The sequence below is a fragment of the Sinohyriopsis cumingii genome, chromosome 1, assembly GCF_028554795.1.
Source record: "Sinohyriopsis cumingii isolate HCF-2022 chromosome 1, ASM2855479v2, whole genome shotgun sequence".
NCBI lineage: Eukaryota > Metazoa > Mollusca > Bivalvia > Unionida > Unionidae > Sinohyriopsis > Sinohyriopsis cumingii.
Window position 1 is genome coordinate 145,552,160 of NC_142961.1, and position 25,253 is coordinate 145,577,412.

Genomic DNA, 25,253 nt, shown 5'->3' on the forward strand with positions numbered 1-25,253 from the left:
GTTAATGTTTAAAAATAGTATTACTTAACTGTTTCCGGATAGTAAGAGATGCTGTCTTATGAATTTTAATTGGATTTAGAAAACAAAGAGGTCTTATAAGTCAGTGCTTTTACATACTGCCAAAAAATTGATAAGAAATGTTTCAGGACAAAAGCTTATTGTTTTATGACCCCGCCGATAAATTCGAGCAACATAAAACGTTAGGGCGAGATTTGAAGTGGAACCTGATTATATCTTATTGGATAGATCATGTTGTGTACGAAATATGGGCACTTAATTCACTTGTTTATTCTGATTAAGTACATCCTTGTTGAGGAAGAAGAGGTTTAGATGGGCGAAGTTGGGTACACTTAACCTATCAATCATTCCGATTAAGCTTCTAGTTTCAGAGGTTTATATCTGTCACCGCGCGGCGCCCCGGACCGGTCACGTGTCACAGTTCCGTGAAGGCATTGCGCCTCGCAGCAGCGAACAGTGTAAGTAGTGGGTATACACGGTGGTTGGAACTTGAACGTTGCAGAATATAAGCAGGGGTTATCTGTCATACAAGATCGCATAGCCCTATAGAAGCTGACGGACGTTTTACTATGGCCACATAACACCGCACAGGTGATAAAGGTAAGAAGGTGTTTAATTATCCAACTAAGTCGCACAAACAATTATGCAAAGCCTATAACTATTTAATTTATTTTCTTTAGACTTGTCTGTCTATATCTCTCTCTAATTTCCTTTCTTTAGACTTGTCTGTCTATATCTCTCTCTAATTTCCTTTCTTTAGACATGTCTGTCTATATCTCTCTCTAATTTCCTTTCTTTCCGTCTTTCTTATATCGGATTATTTATTTAGTAAATGTGGAAATATAAAGAGACCATTATTCTTTGAGAAAATACCAAATGGAAAGAAGGGCAACGAATCAAATGGCAATATATTAAACTGCATGAATTTATACGTTAAAATGATGGTAAAATGATGGAAAATTTATATGGTTAAAACAAATGCGACCTGTCCTGCATACATATGTTGCGTATAAAGCTATATAAAGCAGAAAATGGATTTTTGTTGTTGGAAGACCTTACAAGTTAAATGTGTCTGAAAAGAAATAATTCTGCATTTCTTAGTAATATACAAGAGATGGACGAACGAGCAATTTCAAATGCAAAATCATTAAAAATCAATCACAGTCAATACGTATTTAATTGCAATTTTGAAACAGACAGTTAGCCCACTGGACAGTATAGTATTCGAAATTTTCTGAAAATAATAATAATAATAATAATAATAATAATAATAATAATCGTTGAAAAGATGTTTCGTTGTTGTTTTATGGAGTAATCTTATCCCTTAAACAGCTCTACTTGAATCGTCTAACAGCCAGGTCGAACTCACACAAAATGTAAGACATGTTGGATTAAGGATCATTTCAATATTTTCCCTACTTATTTTCCATCAAATCGTTACAAGACGTTATCAAGATAATCTTTAATCAGGCAAGAAAATACCTATCATTTTAGAATCATTAAAAACTGTTTTATCAGTCTAATTGTTCCCATTCAATCAGTCTAATTGTTCCCATTCAATCAGTCTAATTGTTCCCATTCAAAGATAATAACCACCTTGTTGTTAAACAGCTTACTAAAAAGAACTCAAACTATTTTGTTTACAGATATATACATTTAAACATGAGAGAGAATTTGTTTGTTTCAAACGCCGCAAAAAAAATCAAACCATACTTGATATCTAAGCCATACTGTCATAAAAGAATATCATTTAGTAAAAATAATTATTTGCTTCGGTGTTTCTTCAAACACAGAAAAATATCATTGTAAGACAAAGCCATTTCAATATATTTCCTTGCATAGTGCAAATAAATGCATGCATCTTCTTGGTTTCAACCTTTTTGACTTAAAAAGATAGGACAAAGAGTTCATGGGATTTGTCCCAGTTTGTCCTTCTATTTAATTTCTGATTATGTATTTAGTTACCCACTGCCATCATGTACCATTTGTGGAGTACTAAGCCTCTCTCTCTCTCTCTCTCTCTCTCTCTCTCTCTCTCTCTCTCTCTGATACATATTTGTCAGTTGCAAATATCTGCATGACAGAAGAAAACACATACTTGCATAACTCAAAAAATAGGTATCATTTTTATCGTGCTTTTAAATACATGCACATTTGCTTCGTGTGCAACCTGATCTTGTAACATAGCAGCTGACGAATTATGACTTGAACATTATGAACCTATATACATAGATTTTTCTCAAGCATTGACCCACATAGCGGAAATATTTCAAAGGTATACCCATCGATTTGACGTATCCCATTTTCTCTCTCTCTCTCTCTATCTCTCTATCTCTCTCTCTCTCTCTCTCTCACACACACACACACACACACACACACACACATACACACACACACACACACACACTCACACACACAATCGTAGAGTGAAGTATCCCAGAGTTACGGTTGATCTCTGTGAGTAATAGTCTTGGTTTTATTTCTTATGTTGTACGAAAAACAGTTTAATATGATCAGTTAGAATTTCGTGTTATATTTTTAACAGTTGTAATCGTTTTATTAAGAACAGTTCACATGGATATGAACATAGCTAGACACGTCACGATCATCAAATAAATGCACGTGCAATCCGTCCAGCCGTCCAACCACCCATCTAACTTCCCATCTGTCCAAAACCCGGCACATGTAAAATACCGTCATTTGCATCAAAATAGATCGAGAATAGTGTGTTGTTGGGGGGAGGGGTAACGCCATTTTTCAGCACATGATAGGCTATGCATGGCGGCCAGTATTAATGGTGGAGGAAGAATCCGGGAAAACCCCGGGAAGAACCACTGACCCACGAGAAGCTACTGGCAAGCTTTCTCACATACCCACACTGGCCGAATCCTAGATTCGAACCCACGCAGACAGAGGTGAGATGGCAGTGATCCGTAACGGAGAGCGCTTTAAAATAGTGTGTAGTTGAGTGAATTATAGAAAATATCATTCCTAAAACAGGGCAACTTTGTATGCTTTGTACGGCTAGGTAAATTTCTTAGAATTTAGCTGCAGCTCTTGAAAAAATTAAATGGATATAATCTACGGTATTAGTAAATCCAAGGAAGACACAATTTTATATTTTAGTAAAGCCATTTTCTCAAGCCTGATGATTTGGTGTGTATACGGGCATTTAATTAAAGTGTACATGAAATTAGAAAATAATGCCATTTGCATATTAAAATAAGATCTAATATTAATAATTTTGTATTATTTGCTGTTAGATGACTAGTGAATGACATTCCTCAGGACACGTCCAGAACTTCCAAAATAATAAGACTAACGAAGATGAGAGCCTCGGCTTAATGGTTAGCGTACTAGACTAGCGACTGAGAGAATGCGGATTCGAATCCTTCCTTAATTTCAATTGTCTCGGTTTTAAATTACCTTCATACAAAGAAATACTGTTTTGTTGGAGTGTGACTGGAATGAATCCTTGTGGAGAGCGATATACCATTTTTTGCATTGAAGATGGGGTGTACTGTCTTAGTTGCAATCAGCTATTTCATCTACGTTTTGTGGAGTCTACTACTTACTAGACTCTTCAGTCTAAGTATGAATAGGTTAGTAATCACAGTATGAATAGAGTAGTAATCTAAGTATGAATAGGTTAGTAGTCTAAGTATGAACAGGGTGGTAATCTCGGTATAAATAATACGATAAATAGGGTAGTAAATAAAGTATGAATATGGTAGTAAACTAAGTATGAATATGGTATTAATCTAAGTATGAATATGGTAATAATTTAAGTATGAATAGGGTTGTAGACTACGTATGAATAGGGTAGAAATCTAAGTATGAATAGGGTTGTATGCTACGTAAGAATATGGTAGTAATCTAAGTATGAATAGGGTTGTAGACTACGTATGAATAGGGTAGAAATCTAAGTATCAATAGGGTTGTAGACTACGTATGAACAGGGTAGTGACCTGAGCATCAATAGGGTAGTTAACCTAAGCATGAATAGGGTAATAAACTAAGTATGTATAGGGTAGTAATCTAAGTATGAATAGGGTAGTAAACTAAGTATGAACAGGTTAGTAACCTAATCATGAATAGGGTAGTAACCTAAGTATGAATAGGGTAATACACTAACCATGAATAGGGTAATAAACTAAGTAGGAATAGAGTAGTAATATAAGTAGGAATATGGTAGTAAACTAAGCATAAATATGGTAGTAATCTAAGTATGAATAGGGTGGCAATCTCATTAAAAAAAATAGAGTAGTAAACAAGTTATGAATACGGTAGTAAACTAAGTATGAACAGGGTAGCAATCTAAGTATGAATAGGGTGGTGATCTCGGTACAATAGGGTAGTAAACAATGTTTGAATAAGGTAGTAATCTAAGTATGAATATGGTAGTAAACTAAGCATGAATAGGGTGGTAATCTCGGTATAAATAGGGTAGTAAACAATAAATGAATAGGGTGGCAATATAAGTGTGAATAGGGTAGTAATATAAGTATGAATATTGTAGTAAACTAAGTATGAACAGGGTAGTAAACTAATTATGAACAGGGTAGTACACTAAGTATGAACAGGGTAGTAAATTAGGTATGAATATGGTATTAATCTAAGTATGAATGGGGTAATAAACTAAGTATGAATAGGGTAGTAAATTAGGTATTAATATGGTATTAATCTAAGTAGGAATTATGTAGTAAATTAAGTATGAATAAGGTAGTAAACTAAGTATGAATAAGGTAGTAAACTAAGTATGAACAGGGTAGTAAACTACGTATGAATAAGGTAGTAAACTACGTATGAATAAGGTAGTAAACTAAGTATGAACAGGGTAGTAAACTACGTATGAATAAGGTAGTAAACTAAGTATGAATAAGGTAGTAAACTAAGCATGAACAGGGTAGTAAACTACGTATGAATAAGGTAGTAAACTAAGTATGAACAGGGTAGTAAACTACGTATGAATAAGGTAGTAAACTAAGTATGAACAGGGTAGTAAACTACGTATGAATAAGGTAGTAAACTAAGTATGAACAGGGTAGTAAACTAAGTATGAATAAGGTAGTAAACTAAGTATGAACAGGGTAGTACACTAAGTATGAACAGGGTAGCAAACTACGTATGAACAGGGTAGCAAAATAACTATGAATATGGTAGTAAACTTAGTATGAATATGATGTTAATCTAAGTATGGATAGGGTAGTAAACTAAGTATGGAGAGGGTAGTAAACTAAGCATGAATAGGGAAGTAATAAACGAGTTTAGTTGGGGAAATTTATAGCAGAATAGTAACATATACTTGCTACACACATTTGATCCAACTATTATGTAGATAAAACATACACGCTTGATAAAAATTGTGTCACAATATAGTATCAGTATAGGTATAGATGATATTACAGAAGGGTATTCAATCGTTCTGATATCACTGCTTACACTGATAATAACGCAGTAAAATAAAGTTTGTAAGCCTGGTCAAAATTTCTATCATTCTATCATTTTTACCGCTGAGTGAAAAATTTACTTGGGAATGCCGTCGGTGACGTATTTTAAGGAAGCATTCCGTATGTATATTAGCAAAAGGTAGTATTGCAATGTGTCATTTTCTTAAGGGTTCACATAAGTGTTCCTTATTTTGGAGCTTTTCAGGTGGCAACCCTACATTAACGTCATTGATCCCTGCTTTATTAGTCTCGTTCAACTAGATATATCGCGTTCCACGAGATCAAAGCCAAACGAGAGACACTTGTATGGCGGAGATCTAAAAAGAACGAGAGTTTGCTTGAATGAGACTATTGCTTTTTACGATAATCATGTTTTGAACAAGATAATTTGTTCCATGTCTCAGTAAAAGGAGGCTATTGGGCAGCCATCTTTGATAAAATCCATTTTGCAGCCGCAACAGAACTCTCTGAAATGAACGTTGGATAGTCGCGGTAATCCGATTTAGTGTATAGTGTCTACAATTTCGTTCGAATATAAATGAATAGTGGATTTGCCTCATGATATTATGATGCTTCAAACGAATTTAAATATGTCAACTTTATTGTTTATTTTATATACCTTTTACACAGGTTGAAGATCTTTACGTTTGATACTGTATCCTGTAGTATTTCATGTTAGCATTTATTTGGAAGAGTTTGTCCTCTATTTTCTTTTGACGTGCAATCTATATTTTTACATATCTCTAAATTTGCTTTTATTTATCATTATTGTGCTTATGTGCTGATGTGCCGCTAAATGCTACTACGGACATACATTGTATGTTAATGTTAATGTTGTGAAGTCTTTTTCAGCTAGGCACAAAGCATTTTGGAGACCTTCGATTTTATCTTTCAACTGAAAGAAACATTTTTTTGTCTCATTTTCCTGGAACATTAGAGTTCTCTCTCTCTCTCTCTCTCTCTCTCTCTCTCTCTCTCTCTCTCTCTCTCTCCATGTCAAGTTGACCATATGTTGGGGCACTTGGTCATCTAATGAAGTGCAACCACTCAAATACTATTCATTAGGTTATTACGATGCATTTGAGTGACTCTACTCTATCAGATGACCAAGTACTCCAGCATCTGGTCAACTTGACGGAGAGAGAGAGAAACTACTTTATATATATAATACACCAATTAATGATAATTTTCATGTATATTGGTCAATATATGTTGCCAAGCTCTTCTGCAAGTACGCTTTTTTGACATTTTAAAATTGCCAGACAACTGCGAAACGTCTTGATCACAAAGTGCTGAATCTCGGTCAAATGTACTTTCAATATCTTTCTGTTTTATTTTCATGTTTTGGAAATTTCACATGTTTTCAAACCCTTTAAGAATAGTCTTAAATTTGTAATTTGTAATTTAATTTCCGTACTCAAAAGTATAGCCTTTTCTCGTCTCAGGAAAAAATTACAGCTGTTACTGATACAAAGTACTTGGGTAGCAGAGAAGTAATAGATGAATAAATAAGTGTGGGGGGGAGGGGCGGGTACAGATTAGAACTCATTAAGTCCTTAAAGTCAGTCATTTTCAACGACAGATTGCGTTTAAAGTTTTTTCTTAGTCCGATTGCTCAGCCCGCAATGTCATGCTCATATTTACTGATGACTTCAATCGGTATCAGTACATGTTTGGGGTTTGATTTATCTGACTGGTCGTTACTTTCTGAAAGATTCTCGCTAAACTGTCGAAATGTTCCAAAGAACTCTGTCGATCCCGCTTACACTAATCGGAATACTCTTGGCCTTTCTGTCAAATAAAACATAAGAACTAGGTTGTAATTTGTCGCCAGTGTGAACTATATTTGGTACTACTTTTGATCGCTTGGTGCAGCATGGCTGCGAAAGAAGACAAAGCCACAATCAGGATATTGTGGGCTTTTCTATCGCAATAGATATAGAGCATTCCGCCGGAGGCGATTAACCACACCCATCAACTTTATGTGTATTCCTACAACTACTTCCGTTTTTTTCTCGACTTAACAGAAATGACCGAGCAATGTTTCTTTTGTTGCAAATAATTCAACACAAACTTTTAATACTGGTGGCATCACCGTTAACGCTAGAAAAGTGGCATCTGTATTTCACCATGCTTACGCGAGTGTCTTTAGAGCTCCTCGCAACAGACCGTGAGGCCATTTAAGCTGGTCACAGTTTAAATTGAGGGGGTGAGGTGGGGGTGTTTTTTTGGGGTGGGGTGGGGGTTGGAGGTTTTTTTGCGGGTATTTTTCTTCGCCCAGGGTAAAGTTTAATTCTATCATCCTTTTGTCGCCAGTTTTAATAATTTTCTCTATATTACAATTTTTATCTGCCCTTTAACTTCTTCAATTAAACCAGTGTATCCCCAAGGGTGCAAGACTGAGAGTCAAAAATATCCTTGATGTCAAAACTGGGGGTCAGACTGAGTAAAAAACAAACTTTGGTATCAAAACTGGGGGTCAAATTAAAAATTTGGGGGTCTCTGAAGCGCAAATGAGGGTAAAGGGAAACACTGATTAAACTATCCATTTATTTATAGTAGTACAGCATTCTTTTTATGAAATATTTGTATTCCTCTTTCTCGTTACTCTCTACACTCGTAGCTCCAAGAAGTTCGAGCAAAACCTTTCAACAGATGTCATTGACTTTATGTATTTTGAGCAAAACCTTTCAACAGATTCTATTGACAATTAAATGTATTGTTGGTAACATTACCAGTATTTGCTCATAACTTTGCATTCTTCACTGCAAACAAAATTTTTAAAATTTTCACAGATTTCTTACAACACTTTGTACGTAAAACTTTGTATTTGTCTTTCGTCTTTTTTATTTGTCCCGAATGCCTTAGTTAGGCTTTAAAGAAGATGGAAGCTTCTTGATCAGAAGTAGAAGAATATTTTCAGGAGTTTGTGAGAATCAAAGCCGTAAATCTATATGCCTATTCCTATTTAAAACGTTTTTCATCCCGTTTGTCTTGTTGCCGTTGATTAGAATTCATCTATGAGAGCATTGTTGTGAGTAAACATTTATGTTCGTAGTTGGTAAAATTTTCACTGTCGTGAGTAAAGTTTTCAATTCCTAGTTGGTAACATTTTCATTGTCGTTGTTATTCTTCCCTTGTTGCTGGCAAGTCGCCATTCATTGCCTGTACCTGAAGAAAAAACACTTTATAAAAGAATTATTATCCGATTATTGTCAGTCATATCCCGTCAATATCTTGCAAACAGTGGGACTTCACTGGGCATCCTGGTAATTTGGCTGTACTCGGTTATAGTTCACATACCAAGGTTAAGGAAAGAAACTTTTCTCTCGTTGAGTTGAAAAAAGGAAATGTTTCAGTCGCCAAGGGACCGCTCCGGTGGCCTAGTGGTTAGAGCGTCCGCCTCGGATACAGAAGTTCGTTGGTTCGATCCCCGGCCGAATCATACCAAAGACTTACAAAAATGGTACTAATAGTTGCCTCGCTTGGCGCTCAGCATGAAGAGGTTAGTGTGGGCCTGGTGTCAGGATAATGTGACTGGGTGGGACATCACGCTGCATGTCTGCGACATGATGCCCCGGTGCTAGACATCACTATAAACTGCCACACTGCAGACATCGTAGCGATATGACTGAAAAATTGTTAAAGCTACGTAAAAAATCCAAATCACACACACACACACACACACACACACACACACTCAATCACCAAGGTATTGAATTAAGAGCGTGTAGTCGTTGATTCAATGTTCAGTCTCCATTCAGTCTAGTATGTAGTCATAATAAGTTGACAATGACATTTTACTTAACAATATCGATATACAGAATGAAAATCGTTTGCGAGAATTAAAAACATGGTGAAATATTACCAATTATGACATATGAGCATGTATCTGTGTTTTTGGCCATACGTTTTCCACTTAATTTTTTTGAAGACTGTTTTACTTTTGCACATTGTTTTGCCCAGGTAATATGTGATTGTTATGCACACGCACAAATAAATAAGTTTGATTTCCTTTTGTTATAAAACAAAACCTCATTTACAGAAATAACGTTTCACGTGAATGTTTCTGTTTACTGGCTTATAAATAGCCTTAAAAGTGTCAACAACAGTAAATGTTCATTTTCAGAAAGAAAAAAGCAACAAAAAACCCATGACATATTTCTATGTATGGTCAACGATTCAGTGTAACTTACATATAGTTTCTTAGTTAGTGAATATTGAAATTGAAAACTTGAAAATATCATTAGCAAGGAAATCAACCATAAGGAGAAGTGGGAGAAATAACTTTAGATCATACATTATGTCATCGTTGCAAGCCACGGGCGACAATCCGCTACGATCATTTTTCTCCCGTGGCTGTCTGTGCGATCTTCGCTTTTCATGAGCAAATTACGTTATCAACAACACATTGTTGCAGCCTTCTACATATCAGTGAAATGCCAGTTCTATCGAGCAAGATGTGACTTTTTTAAAAAAAGACTCTTTGATTGAGTGATTCAAACAGTGTGATACGTCACGTTGGGTAACAATGCAAGAAAATTGTACTTACGCTCGCACTGATTGGTTAAGTAGGTTTTTTCGTGAAAACGATGAAATCTCTGCACAGGAGAGTAGCGAATTGTCGCCATTGGCTCATGACGATGTCAAGTTGTTTAAATATCAATTTCGTGAAAAAGACGTAGGCCCGGCCCTATGGTAAGGCGAACGAGACAACCACCTTGGGACCCGCGCGCACTTTTAGAAAATCAACTCCGCAATGCATTTTTTTTAAATTTTTTTTTTTTTGCTTGGGGCTCCGCGCTCGTCGCTTGCTTCTTTGGGCCCCGCACATCCCAGGGACAGGCCTGAGAAGACGTGATTGCGTTCCAGTATAGAATTATCCTTCTTAAATTTCGCTGTTGTGTCGAACCTATTCGTCTGGAAACTGGCATATATTAAAACATAAGAATTTACAAAATAACTTGCTTATGATATCGAAGATGAAGAGTTTATCCTATATATAATAAAATAAGATACAAATTGTGAAAAGGCAGTCGTTCAGATAAAAATATTGTTTAGTTATTGTCTTTTGCTGACAAAATATGTTTAATCCTGGTATTATAAAACTCACAGCCAAGGCCTGCTAACATATTTTTAAAATTTAAATATTGGAAAAATTAATTGTATATAAAAAATAATATCTAATGCAAATTACTGCATTTGTTGATATTGGAAACTGAGTTTCTGCCATGTCTGTGCATGTGTCATTGTTGTCTTAAGTTGATTATCTGTTATACGTTTTAACATCGATGTGTAGATGTCAATAAAATGTATATGTGTCTGTCTGTGGAGTTGTTATGGCTATGATCAGATGAGAATCTTGTTGATCAGGTGAGAAACATGTTGATCAGGTGGGTAACTTGATATAATTAAGTTGGTGATAACTAGAGTTAGGTCGGAAATGATATGTTTATTGGGGACCCTTTCTCGATGGGATCTTGTTAATTCGCATGAGACAAAGTAGACTTCGGATGGGGTCAAAGAAAATTTAAGGTCAAGTGAAGTGGGCATGTCCCTTGACCAACTTTATGTTTGATTCTTTCTTTTAAGGTTTAAAGTTATTTATTTATCAGCATACGTTAAAGAGAACGCTTTGTCTGTATCTATCTCTCTCGGTTCAGTTGTACCAAAGAAGAAGAGTCAGACAATGACATCATTCCTCATGGATAACTTGGTGGGGATATTTTAGTCTGATTCACGAGAGAGAGAGAGAGAGAGCACTAAGGTAAAGGTTAACTGCATCGGCAAAACAACTTGTGCAGCCTTTTTCGTATTACAGCCCTAGCGTGATGTATGTAAGAGATATTATGTATGTATTAAACTCAATTTGAGATGATATCAGAGGGAATCATGAAAATTATCCGCCCCAGTGACACTTAGGTCTGGGAAAGCCATAGTGTTGGTTCCCACGGGATTAAAAGACATGTACATACGTCTAGGGAAGTGTCACACACAAACTTTCTCTTGTGAAAATCGGCCTATCTTGATTTATTTGCTTGTGTACATTTTTTTGTTACCTAGATTACATAACGAATTACGCTGTTATTTCTTCGTGTCCTTTGTTGAGTGAAGGCCAATTGTAAGTTTCACATTTTGCCTGGATTTGTTACAGGCACTGCATGACAATCACTTATCTCTAAAGTGTGGATACTACATATTAATTTCATTGCCGATATGTCGTTTGAATCTCAAAAATTTATTTTAATTTTATACAAATGTGATTTAGACTGAAGTAATTTTAATCAGTTGCGTCAGATGGGCATGCTGTTAATTCGATGTTGTGTTTGTTGAAACCGTTGTCGAAACAAAATGGCAGATACGTCAAAATCAATCATAATAAGCTATTTTGTTCTGTCCATATTGTATTGGTTTGATTCAATAAAATGATTGATTGCCATTTTTGTTTGCACAATTTTTAATCTTTTACACCGTGGACATATAAATATCTTTTTGATAGAACTATACTAAACAAATTGTAAAGTTAATTAAACGAAAAATAAAGTTCTAATAAAATATAATATTTTTTATGACACTTTGGGACAATGAATAAAATTTTATAAGATAAGTATTTAATGTTAATGGTTGAACGGTTATACTTCGAACTGTAACACTTTTTTATATTAATTACGATTTTCTTTTGCACAGGATTATATAGTCTCTATGACTTGTTATCATCTTTATTTCCTTTCATTTTTGATAAATTTCCAAATATAGTTTGTTAATGGCGATGTTTGCTTACAAATTAAGCATTTTGTCTCCAACGTAAGACGAACTTCGTCAGATAGTGGTGTTCCAAAATACTGGCATAGTTTTAATAGTCAAACTTAAAACAAAGTTTACACCTTGTGCAGTCTATATGCGCGCACGTGCGTTTTATTTTTCAATATGCGCGCTTCTGTATGAGTTTATGTATGTTTTGTACAAGAATTATTCTGTCATTCTTTTGCTTTCCAAATGTGTTTACATTTCTTTTTACTTCACCTAACTGTAAGTTCGCACAAGCTCGTTGAATTTTCGTTTAATCTCTTTTCTTTGGTTAAAAGTTTTTTTTTAAATACTCAAGCTCAAACTAACAGTTGGACGTCTGTACTCTAGTATTATTTCCATGACAAAACTAGTTGTAAGTCGGGTCTCCTAACCGGCCTTTAAAAAAAAAAATTAAAAAATTCTAGAAGCAGTGGTTACAGTCTCATAAATCTCTTTTTTAGACGAGACTGAACCCTAAAAATTAAAATAACTATCTGCAGATATCTGCGAGTTTATTTGACTGGCCCTGGTATCACATATATCTAGGCTCTATCGCTAGAGATTATCTTAGCTGTTGGCAGATAGACAACAGACAGAAAACAGACTTTCATCTTTATTTGATTTTAATTTTATTGTTGCACTCGGCCACTCAGGAAAAATATGTCTAAGGTGATATGTGACAGATCTGTCTTCCTGTATGTCTGTCTGTCTGTCTCATATGATACTTGGATTCTGTACATTATCATCGGCGGCGTTATAATAATAATAATAATAATAACCTGAAGAATAAGAAGAAAAAAAGAAGAGAGTTCGATAAATGTAAAGTTGAATATATCACAAATCGTCATTACTAGATGGAGAATACTGACAAAGGAAATATTAAAACTAAAAACGGGAAAGAGATTTTGCAAATGTCAAAACTTTTGGAGCAAGTGGGATACAGATACAGAAAACAAGGAACGGAGTAGGAAGAGTGCCAATCGCGCAACTAAATAAGCCTTAAAATGGCCTTTTACATTGGTTGCACATCAAGATCAAAATGAGCTGGGGGTTATTTTTCGTTCAGCGCACGCCAGATGCAAGCTTGATGGTGCAAAAGAACCAATTAAACTGATACTAACGTACAATTAACTAAGCAATCAACAAACAGCTATAGAAATAAAGAAAAAGATTAGAAAGTCATCCGATATGTATATAGTATTTTTTAAATGTAGACAAACAAGACGATAATTAAAACGTTACCGGTTGCTGTGCCTTGTTAAACTGCGAATTTGACTATAATAACAGCGTCCACAAAGCATCAAAGATAGCTGAAACCTTATTGACAAACTTGTTCCTTTAACAGCATTTCAAACATTTCAAACAAAACAAAAAACAAATAAAAAATACAAACAAAAAACAGCAACGATTGTATTCTTACACACTTCTAATTCGCTCGTTTGCGGTTTATACGGCTGTTCAGTTGAAAAAAAAGCACATTATTCAGGGTGTCAATACTTCTAATTGACAAGTGGGCGTGTTTTAGCGAAATCAATTCCACAGACCTCCAGTAAAAATATCAGCAGCATCGTGATAAATGCACGAACAATTAGGCGCCGTGCCGCACTGCTTTTCTGGCACGTGGAGATCCGCCTCTTGCAGACAGAACCATATTGAAGTTGACAGATAATGCAAACAAAAACGTATTGTTGTTGTTGTTGTAATGGGGTTTAACGCCATTTTTCAGCACAAGATAGGCTATACATGGCGGCCAGTATTAATGACAAAAACGTATAGTAACTAGTATGTTCTATGGTCTGTAATACACGTGTTTAATGTATATGTATTTAAATGAAATAATATTGAATAGGATATTCATATTGAAAAGTATAAGAGCATAGAAATTTGGCATTTATACATGAAAATATATATAATTTTTGTGTCAGTGTGTGTATGTGTTTCGTTAAGTAAGCAAAGTAAAAATATAATTTATTTGTTATTCAAATCCACGTAAATTTCAATTTTTTTATGGACACGATACAATTTCGAGCTAGTGTCAAGGACGAATCATCTGAATTGAATCCAATGTTATTTTTAATGCACGTTCCTCCTGACATATTGAACAAAGACCCATCGTGCTTATTCAAGCTGATAAATATGGCAATAAATCATATCTACCATTCACTTCCATCAAATGGTTGTTGTCTGAAACCAAGCTGCAACTCATCCTTCCTAATCGCTCCGGTGGCCTAAGTGGTTAGAACGTTCACTTCGGATGCGGTAGGTCGCGGGTTCAAACCACGGCCGAGTCATACCAAAGACTTCTAAAAAATGGTACTTGCAGCTGCTGCCTCGCTTGGCGCTCAGCATTAAGAGGTTAGTGTTAATACTGGTCGGCCTGGTGTCAGGATAATATGACTGGGTGGGATATCATGCTACATGCCTGCGTCATGATGCCCCAGTGCTAGACATCACTATAAACTGACACACTGCAGACATCATACCGATATGACTGAAACATTATTAAAGCTAAGTTAACATGTTAAATCTCTCTCTCTCTCTCACACACACAGACACACACACACGTTCCTAAGTACTATTTCTTGCGCGGCATAATGTACAGCTTGATCGGTTCCGTTAGATGTAGGCTTTTGTTTGGTATGAATCTGGTTCTAGCTTCAACACCCTTGACACCTGAACGGTTTGGTACATGTCTGTTTCAAGTTTCAACACCATTGACACCTGAGCCGTTTGAAACAAACCTGGTTCCCTATCGTCAACACTCTTGACACCTGAACAGTTTGGTACATGTCTGCATCTAATTTTAACACTTGACACCTGAACTGTTTGGTACATTTCTGCATCTAAATTTAACTCTTGACACCTCAACAGCTTGGTACATGTCTGCATCTAATTTTAACGCTCTTGACACCTGAACAGTTTGGTACATGCCTACATCTAATCTTAACACTCTTGACACCTGAAACGAAACATGGTCATTCACCGAGTACTGTGCCTGATGTACATTTCAAGCTGGATATTATATGCACACTGAGGCATTTGGGTGCTAATAACGGTGGTTTAGATCACACAATTGCTGTGAAACGCGCTTGTCTTCTACAGCTTGTCATGCCTGCAGATGTATAAATCGGCTGCCACTTAACAAGTGGTTCCTGTGTTTCCAAAGAACCCATTACTTGTTGTTTGATATTAACTTTTGATAAGCTTTCAGCAGTTATTTATTTCGACGTTTAATACTGTGAATAGGGAGATTCCTAGTCACAAATTTTCAGCCGTGTACTACTGTATATATATTCACCGGCGTACGAAATTTGAATGCACCTTGCACAGGAAGACATCAATGGCTGGACTTTTATTGAAGAAAATAACTGGTCATTGTTACCAGTCTTGAGTCATCTCTTAGACACAACGAGCTGATGAAAGATCTAAAAGAAAGCATTCTCAAAGACGAATAATAATAATAATAATAATAATAATAATAACAACAACAACCAAAATCCTCGCTACAATTCTCTAATTATGCCTTGCTTTATTTCAGAAACAATACTGTAAAAGTAGAAATTCTTGTCATTCGAACGATGTACCGCGTCCGCTTGCAATTTGAATATATTACAAAGTTCTATGGTGTTTACACTATATGAGTTCATTCGGAGGTCAAAAAATAACATAATTTAGATTATAAGGTGAAAGGTCAGTGTCGCTTTTATGCTCCTCCTCCCCGCGCCCCCTCCCGGGTCGGTGTTCAAACCTCAAATTAAATTTCAAGAGGACAAAGTATTTTGTATATTTGACACAATTGAGATATGCATTTCTTGACATCCTCAACAAATGAAATTGCATACATAATATTTACTTGCAAAATGATTTTTTTTTAATTATTAAGTTTTATAATTTTGTCATTTTATTCGGGGGTTTCCCGACATTAAAGCAGTATTTACCGTATATAACATGCGTGGGCAATACTTTTCGTAGGGGGCACTCAACGAATTTTGGTAAGTCGTCAGGGACCTCACACTCCACTGTGCCTCAAAATGTATTATATGTAGACCCCATTATGTTCTTTCCACGACAACGTACTTACACTTGATAACAATTAGCTGACTACACGTTTATCCGAAGCTTATCTTAGGAGACAGTTCATCTCGTTAAACCGTTTGTGAGCTCGGTAGAAATGTTAGACGAGGCCGTATTTTGCCCACCCCTATTTATAGAGCAAGTGAGTACCTCCTTACAGTTCGCTCCAATCAATCGTCGAACAAACTACTCTACTAATAAAATTAAATCACTGGGGTACTCGACTGTGTTGTACACAGTAGTACACATTTTTCAAGATATTTCTACTTTTCATACTTATAATATTCAGTATTTAACATTGGCGTCAGATTGGGTCAAGCGGTACCGAGATTGAAAATTATATATATATATATATATATATATATATATATATATATATATATATATATATATATATATATATATATATATATATATATATATATATATATATATATATATATATATTACCGTTCAAAATCGTGTTATGGACAAAACACAAATGGTTCTTAGTATCTTAGTACTGCCTTGTTATAGTAAAACCAAATAAAGATAGTGATAACGCACCGTTTCATTTTGGATCAATTTGGGTCTGATAGTGGAAGATACTACATTGCTAGTTGTATGAACAGGTTCAGGGGTGATACTGTGTTCAGGTATCAACTATAAATAGACACAGCACATAGTTTACCAAAGCATTCAGGCAAATACTTTTACGGAGGACGTTTCTTCATCTAAGTTTGCCTTATTCTTTCGATTGTGAAAAATTTTTCATAAATCTTGTTTCGACTGAAACGAAGAAAAGTTATCAAACTCAGAGAAGATAGTTGACATTTAGCTTGCTCGTTAATGTATAAGAATGCATCTTTGTGTACAAAATTAAAAAGGAATAAAGCAACAATGACGGTGAATAAATCAAACAAGGACAATGACCGACAAAATCAGCGGCAATCCACTATTATGAAATTAAGTTAATTGCCCGACCCAAGACGGGAACTAAAACAATTAAAAAAAGGATGAGCGAGATGAAAAGAAAATTTGAATATAAAAGTTTTTTTAAAAAGTTTTAAAAGTGCGGGATGCTTCCTCGACTTTCGAACTCGCGACCTCTTGTATAGCAGCCAGGATACAAAGAAAGAAAGAAAGAAAGACAAATATATATGATAGAATTACGTGTAAAATCAGTAAGCTAGATTCTATCGAAGTAGCTAGAGATTACACAGGACTGTTCTGGTCTTACTAACACAATGCAGTCTGTCAACTTTGAAGCGTGTGTATATGGTGGGATAGGCATCGGAGAGGGTGGAGAAAACCGATGAACAGTGCATGCTTTATGACCAAATAGATAAGTCTGTTTAATGCAGCTTTCTTATCAAATGTTATATAAATGTTGATAACTTAAACAGACGTGAGTTGCGTAACGCATAGAATCGGATGTCTTCCCACACACTGAAGCGGTCCAGCATAATAACTTTAATGGTGTATTGAATTTTGTTTCTAAGTGGGCGGACCGACATTACTCATTGCCTTAAATTTCTTCCATTAACTAGATTAAACAGATTGTAGATATTTGTCGTGGTAATTTTGTATATTGCATGCAAGTTGTGCGGACATTATATTTGATGCGCATTTTACATCATCAATGATACTGTTTCAAGACAACGGTCTTTCACTGCCATTACTACAGACTAAGAAAACCGATGATGTCAAAAACAACGTCGACGATTACAAAGTCAACACAGAAATAACTATATATTTGCATGTAGACTTAATAATGCAGTGCATCTCGCGTGCAATTATAGTAGAACATTGTCTTTCCTAGTCAAATAATGACTATTCACAAAACAACGTAACTCGATTTTGCATGTAGAAATTATTTTCACGTAAGGTGAGTCTACACCTTCGTACTTTGCATGGGTTAAATTTTTAAAGAAAAACAATTTCTTCTGTTTTCCTCACTGGTTATACTGGCTATTCATAAAAGACTTTGTATATCTTAGGTATTGCTGAAATAACGTTTAATTCTCTTTATTTTGGTGTGTGATTGATGGATGTGATTTGGGTTATAGGGCAAACACTTTGGCCGTACTTCAGATGTGCATTTATCAAAGAACTGCTAGCTCCGCTTGGTCATTTTCACTTCCTGTGTTTCTTATTTATTTTGTATTTCCTTCATTGCTCTTTGAGAAGTCTGTATGGTCGACTTTGGTAAAATTCGACTTTTTCATTTGTGATTGCTGCCAAAGATAGTGTACCTTTGACTAATTCAGGCTGATGTTTTGAGCACATGGCAGCAGTCATTTTAGTTAGTTGTGTGTTTAGATCATGTACAATTTCCTCAAGTATAATATCCAAATAAACTTCATCCACAGTAAATGAAAGTAACATAGAGGTATGCCAACATTATCTCTATTTTGCATCTTGCAGATACACTGTACAACCTGTTAATCTCTCAGAAGTTTAAATTTTATGTAGAGCGCCCCCATAAGTAAGAAATCATTGTATAGAACATGTGTTGTAACTTGTCAAACATGACCTTAAAGTAGGAAACCAGTTTCTTTCATTCCTTGGTCATACTGACCTAAACTATACAATAAATAGAATGTATTTCGCTGTATGTCACTGATTATTACAGTTGCTATGGAAATTAGCAAGATGAGATACGATGTGGAGACTATATATCCCACCCTATCCGCTACCCTGTGTGATGTGGTGACTATATCCCAACCTAATCGCTGCCCTTGGGGATGTGGTGACTATACATTCCACTTCAACCGCTACCCTGGGGAAGTTGTTTATCGGGGGTGGGGGTGGGGGAAGTAATATTAAGTGACAAGTTCTGGCGCAGTCGCCATTGTTCATGGAGAGATTTTTCAGTTTGAAAGTGTGCTGAAGCAAGCGAGTTGTTACACAAAATAGAGAATGAAATTGTAAATAACTCAATTGCTACTTAAAATTTAGCAAAATGACTCCTATACAAATGCGATTTCTCTTCTGGTACATTTAGCTCTATCAATTCTTCGAAACCTAGTTTAAAAGGGGGTCCAGTTTTGAATACTAAAATGTGTTTAGCATAATGATGTATGCTGAAAATTACGGTAAAATAACCATCCTAAGGTTTGGTGGTAGAGTGACGTGATGGATATCATGTAAGTTGAATTGTGAAGGAACCCTATCGCTATATTGCAAGTACTGGTGCGTTTGTAGCAACCCGTTGTTGCTTGTAAGGGTTTATCATTGTTGGTAAAGCCAGTAAAGTGAATAATACATCCGTTTTAAATGATGACTGAACTTACATGTTGTCAACCCTATTTCCTACATTGTAAAGATATCCTTTTGTGCTCGTTTAATTATTATGCCCGCTTAAAATCGTTAAAGTAATTTATTTTTTAAAAAGAAAACATTATTTGATTTGTGTTAATACGTTTGTTTTGAATTTAACCATGATAAATCCCTAATGTTTAAATAATTAGTTTTTTCTACTCCATCGAAACCGATTGACATGAACATGCTGATTCCTTTTTCCAGCACACTAACTGACCCAGATAGTATTTGTCTTCAACTAACTTCATAGACCCTACAAATATATTGGACTCTTTATTAGATTTCTGCTGTCTTCTATTTGCATCTGTCATCTGTCAAAACCGACTATATTTATTAAAATTATACTTGGTTGGTCTGTGTGTGACCTTCGATAGAGTGTTTAGAATCGACTCGATTGTCATTAACTTTTACGTTGATGCAATTTTTGATTTTATATTATTCTTCAATCACGTAACTCTTTGCAAGAGTGTCTTCTTTAAAAGAAGTCGAATCGAATAAGCTTATTCTTCTTGCTTCAATTTCTTAAATCTAATTCTGGAAATATAATTTTAACTAATTTTGTTAAATTTAAATTTAACTAATTTAATTTTGCTAACTACCTGTGCATTAAACATTGATAAATATTCTACTTATTTGCTTGAAGATTTTCTCTGCACACGGCACTACATGGTAAATGAACACAAAGAGATCACCATAGCTTTATTCATTCCAAGAGATGGTTTTTATTTAATATGTATTTACTTCCATCTTTGAATACATTGTGCAACGTTGTTGCCTGCTCCTTTCCTCAATTTCTTGTTCCAGCAATGCTTGTTTTAAATTCGGAAGCTTGCTTTTCAGACTTCTCATCAATATTTCGCCTTCTTTGGAACTCCTGTTATTGTTTCATCCTATCTTGTTCTTTGGAAAAACAGATGATATTGCTTTGCACTCACTGTTTTATCATTTTCAGACATCATTTTCTTTAATGTATTTACGTTAGAAATCTTTTGAACGTAAATTCTTATTTTCCATCGTCGTAGAAAATTGCATTTATATGTCAAAAATGTACTAAATATATTCACGTCAGAAATCTTCTTCAAACTTTCAGCTGTCAGACGAAGTATTAGGTTTAACCGATTCAACATTCCAGATATGCACGTGTTCACTCTGTTTTGCCAACACTAGTCTACTATGAGCCAACATCAGTCAACTAATGTGGGCCACCTTTTCACAAATCTATCAGAATTCACTCTGAATTATTCCTTTTTTCTTTTCTTTTTGGCTTCCTATGTTTGTTACGCCATTCTGCCCTCCGTTTGCGAATTTTTTTGACTGGTTCAACAATTCATTTCTGTTGTATGAAATCGTCATGTTATTACAAGTTTGCACAAACCGTTCAACATTTCACAGTGGCTTGTCACGACGGACATAACAAAACAGTATACTCAAACATCTTGGGTGATATATTTAATGTACAAGAATATTCATCCAATATTTCCTTTCAACACTAAGTAGTGTGCTTTTCCTAGAGAAGAGGACCACGTGCAGGTACATGCAGTTTATTGCAAACTATTTGATACAGTTAATGACTTTAGTAACAAGGGCAATATAAATATGTGACCTTTTGTACTCTTAGCTTGCAATCTGTGGCATTTATCACGTACTATTTCATCGCAAGATAAATTTTGTGTACTTTAATTTTGCAATCTGTGGTATTTATCACTTACTATTTCATCGTAAGCTAAACAGCAAACGCCTAAACATGCACACATTTTTCTTCATACATATAAAATTTGTGGAATTTATAACGCATGTACAAGGCAATCATGATTGCAATCTAGAAGAACTTAATGCGTTAAGAGCTGTAAATACCTCACAGCAACAGAAGCACGAATTTAAAATCTTGAACTAGAAAATAAATGGTTTACATGTAAGGAGTTAAGAATTAAAAGAAAACTTTAATTCATCCCTTCTTTTATGCAAGATACTAAAAAAAAGAAGATATTGACGAAATTAAAGAACAAATATTAAGTGGGTACTGAAAAAAAAATCACGAAAAATGTAGGAAAGTTTAAAATCCATGGCATGGCCATGTATTGGCATGAATTTCACAATCTTCCTTGTAATTAATTATGTTTAGTCAAGCCTAATATAGCTGAAACTAAACGTGTAGAATCAAACGTTGAGATAATAGTAACAGTTGCACCAGTCAGTTACAAAATCAAATGTATTCCCGAGATGTCATGAAATGGTAGAATTTGTCCTTGGATGAGCGAAATAAAAAATATTATCAGCATCCCGTATCATGCTACACTCGATACAGCTGTATCATACCATTTAGTACGTTGCTCCAAGAAACAGTAGGACTCTAGCGTTGACTACCTACAAAGTTTCGAAGAACTGATAAAATCAACTTTGCCAGCCAGTAGGTATGTCTGAGTTGACTCAAACCTGTTACGATATGAGTATAATACGTATGCAAGAGTCATGCCGGTATACGCGGACATCACTTGTTTGTTGCCCGGATACAAATGAGGCATAACACGATGCAAGAGTCATGCAGTGTGTACGCGGACATCAGTTGTTTGTTGCCTGATAGGACTGAGACATAATAAGCGTATATGTTTACATATGGGTATGAAATTTGCTTTGCTCTGCAAAAAATGCTACCCGTCAAATATGAATTAGTTCTGTATATGCATCAAATGTCTGGCGCAGGCTATACTTTTGTCAAGTGGACATAGTATTTTACAAATGGCGGGTTTTAGAGAAGTCGCGATTGTACTCGAGTCATTCCCTGTACTTGTTTTATGTAGTAAATGAGTCATAGACGGTTCAGATCTATGCTCCAATAGCTTTCAAATTTTTCTAATGTAATTTAAAAATTGGAAGCTAGTCAAAAACAACAGCTATTGCCCCAGGCTAAACCACTTTTATATTGCTGTCAGGTACCTAACAAAACAAATGCCGGTGTCAAAATAGGATATGGTAACGCTTTAACTTGTAATTGTTGCTCGGCGTTTGAAATGACCATTCGGTATTTATCTATCATCGCCCAAGTAATTCTTTTCTTGTAACTAATATCAATACAGGATACACACAGACTATGTACTAGCAATTCTTTTTTGTGTGAACATTTCGGCAAGAAACGAGTAAAATTAAGGGAAGAATATGTTATGTTGATATCTTTGTTCCAATGTTTATTGCTAGGAGTTCTCCAGTATCTCATTTAGCTGGATGACCCTTATTCCATCACTTTGTTTTCTGGAAAATTCTCTACGCTGCATCGAAAGACATTTCATAACGATCGGACTAAGTGTTTACAACACTTTACAAATTGCACATCAGCGTAAACACACTGACACTTTCTCGTGGCAATTTCAGAGCTATGATGTGGAACTGTTTTGACGTTAAATATCGGTATCTACATTCATATACCGGATCAGGACCTTGCAACTAATATTTTTAAAAAAATGCATAATTAACGAATCGAGATACACAAATAGTTATCTTTTATGTTTACTAACCTTTTATTTATTATTAATTAGTAAAATGTAGTCCATTGCAGGCTTACCATAGATACAAATGCAAATTACTGTATTCTTCCTTCCTTTGCAATTTGCGACAAACAAAAAATCCGAGCTCCTTGGGATTTCTTTTAAAATATGGGCGTAACTGACCAGAATGTTTCTTGTTTCAAAAGTACAAAAGTTGATCATTTTGTCTCTAACTGACCAGAATGTTTCTTGTTTTAAAAGTACAAAAGTTGATCGTTTTGTCTCCACTTATATATTGAAAAAACTCCTTCGTTATGAAAATTAAAAAATATCGTTTTGCGTTAAAGTATGAAACATAAATGTTTGAAATCCGTTGTATGAAAATTGCATTGAAATATCTGTTTAAAATTTTTTTACGCCATTCAGTATAGTAACTTGACCATAAAATATAATTTGACGGCTTTTTGGTCATACATAATTTGGTCAGCTACGCATGTTTACAAGCTAGGTACGTTTCCTTCACATTTGCGACTGATATATCGAAAGTCCAAACATGCACTGGCACTTATTTTATTTATTTATCTCGATCATTTCAGGTGTTCTCTTAAATACAAGATGGAAGTGTACAAAGAAGAATGCCCCAGCTTTTCTCCCGACTCCACATCGGAGCTGAAGGAGAACGAATGTAATAGTCTCAACATTATTGATGATGCGCCGACAAGAAGTGATGACGTCATGGTGGACTGTCGCTCGTCAGCAGACACCGATAATCTGCAAAACGAACAGGATGACGGGGACGACAACGTGTTTTCAGACAACGAAAAGCTGAACGACACTGGTTACATCTGTCTAGAGAGAGCCCCATATCCGTTCTTCTCGCCCAGGTCATACTGTTCAAGTTCAGGGTCAGACGGAAGCTTACAGGATTTACCACTTGATTTGCGTCAGAAACATATCCGGAGGATTAGTGATGCGGATTCAGAAAGAACGCATCTGCGCAGATTCAGTCCCAAACGAATTTATACAAATAGCCGCGAACGGTGGCGCCAACAAAATGTTAACGGGGCGTTCAGTGAACTACGAAGCCTCGTACCATCTCATCCTCCAGACAAAAAACTAAGTAAAAACGAAATTCTGAGGCTTGCTATAAAGTACATAAATCTTCTGAGGCGCGTGATCGAATACCAAGATCAGGAGATGGCAGTGAGCTCCGCCACAGGAGATGTTGTCGACACAAACGCCACACCATGTAGTATGGAAATGGTCAACATTACTGTCACGCCTTGTGGTCAAGATAGAGTGGACAATGAAGACAGTTTGCAATTGAAACACACAGACTTAAAGCAAGAGTATGATGAAGCTGTCGATAATGGTGTACATTTGAGGAATAATTCTGTCAACAACGTTGACAAACAGCACTTCCGGAGAAGCTGCAGTTCTGATTCTCCCGATTCCGTCTACTACGGAGATCGCAGCGAAGAAGACGAATAATCAGATTTGGGGATTTTTTTATTTCGATCTCCAAAAACTTTGGGTTTTGCAATATTATAATATGGGTCCATTATATTTAAAAAATTGTTATAATATCCAGTGCAGCATAACTACTATAGCCCCAATTATTTGGATAGATGGGAAGGGAAAGTTTTGTTTGCGGATATTTTGTTCTTGTGTTTTCCATTAGATCGACAATAGCAAAAAAGTTTAATTTCATTTTCTTTAAACAACAAATCTTAACATTCAAGCTGAATTAAAAGAAATGCGTTTGTTAGTTTTTGAATACAATTTAGTATGATGGTAGCCAATAAAAGGAGTAGTTCTTTTGGATGCAAATTTAAATTTTCTAAGATCCCAAAAATGTAGGAGTGAGAGAATTCCAGTTACGGTGGACACCACACTCTGTAAGCCTTCTTGTGACACTCTTATCAGTTTAAATAAAGAAACGTAATTGCCTTCAACGGAAATTATATACATTGTGTAATTTTCTGAAGAAAAATATAATTTCGCTATATACTTTAATTCTTCATTTAGCTTTATTTGTATTTGTTTGTAATGACAGTATTACAAAGGAATGTTCAAGTAATGTTACATCTTTAGGATGAGAAATATTGCATTTATAATAAATGTTGGTATTTCAAATGTA

At 35.3% G+C, this 25,253-nt stretch overlaps 1 protein-coding gene across 1 annotated transcript; it reads left to right on the forward strand.

The window, feature by feature from the left end:
* The first annotated feature begins 393 nt into the window (after positions 1-393).
* On the forward strand, positions 394-25,253 carry LOC149808091 (uncharacterized). Its single transcript, XM_089973454.1, has 2 exons — positions 394-618; positions 23,710-25,253. Exon 2 carries the CDS (start codon positions 23,729-23,731, stop codon positions 24,602-24,604), a length of 876 nt encoding a protein of 291 aa, XP_089829580.1. The 5' UTR covers positions 394-618; positions 23,710-23,728; the 3' UTR covers positions 24,605-25,253.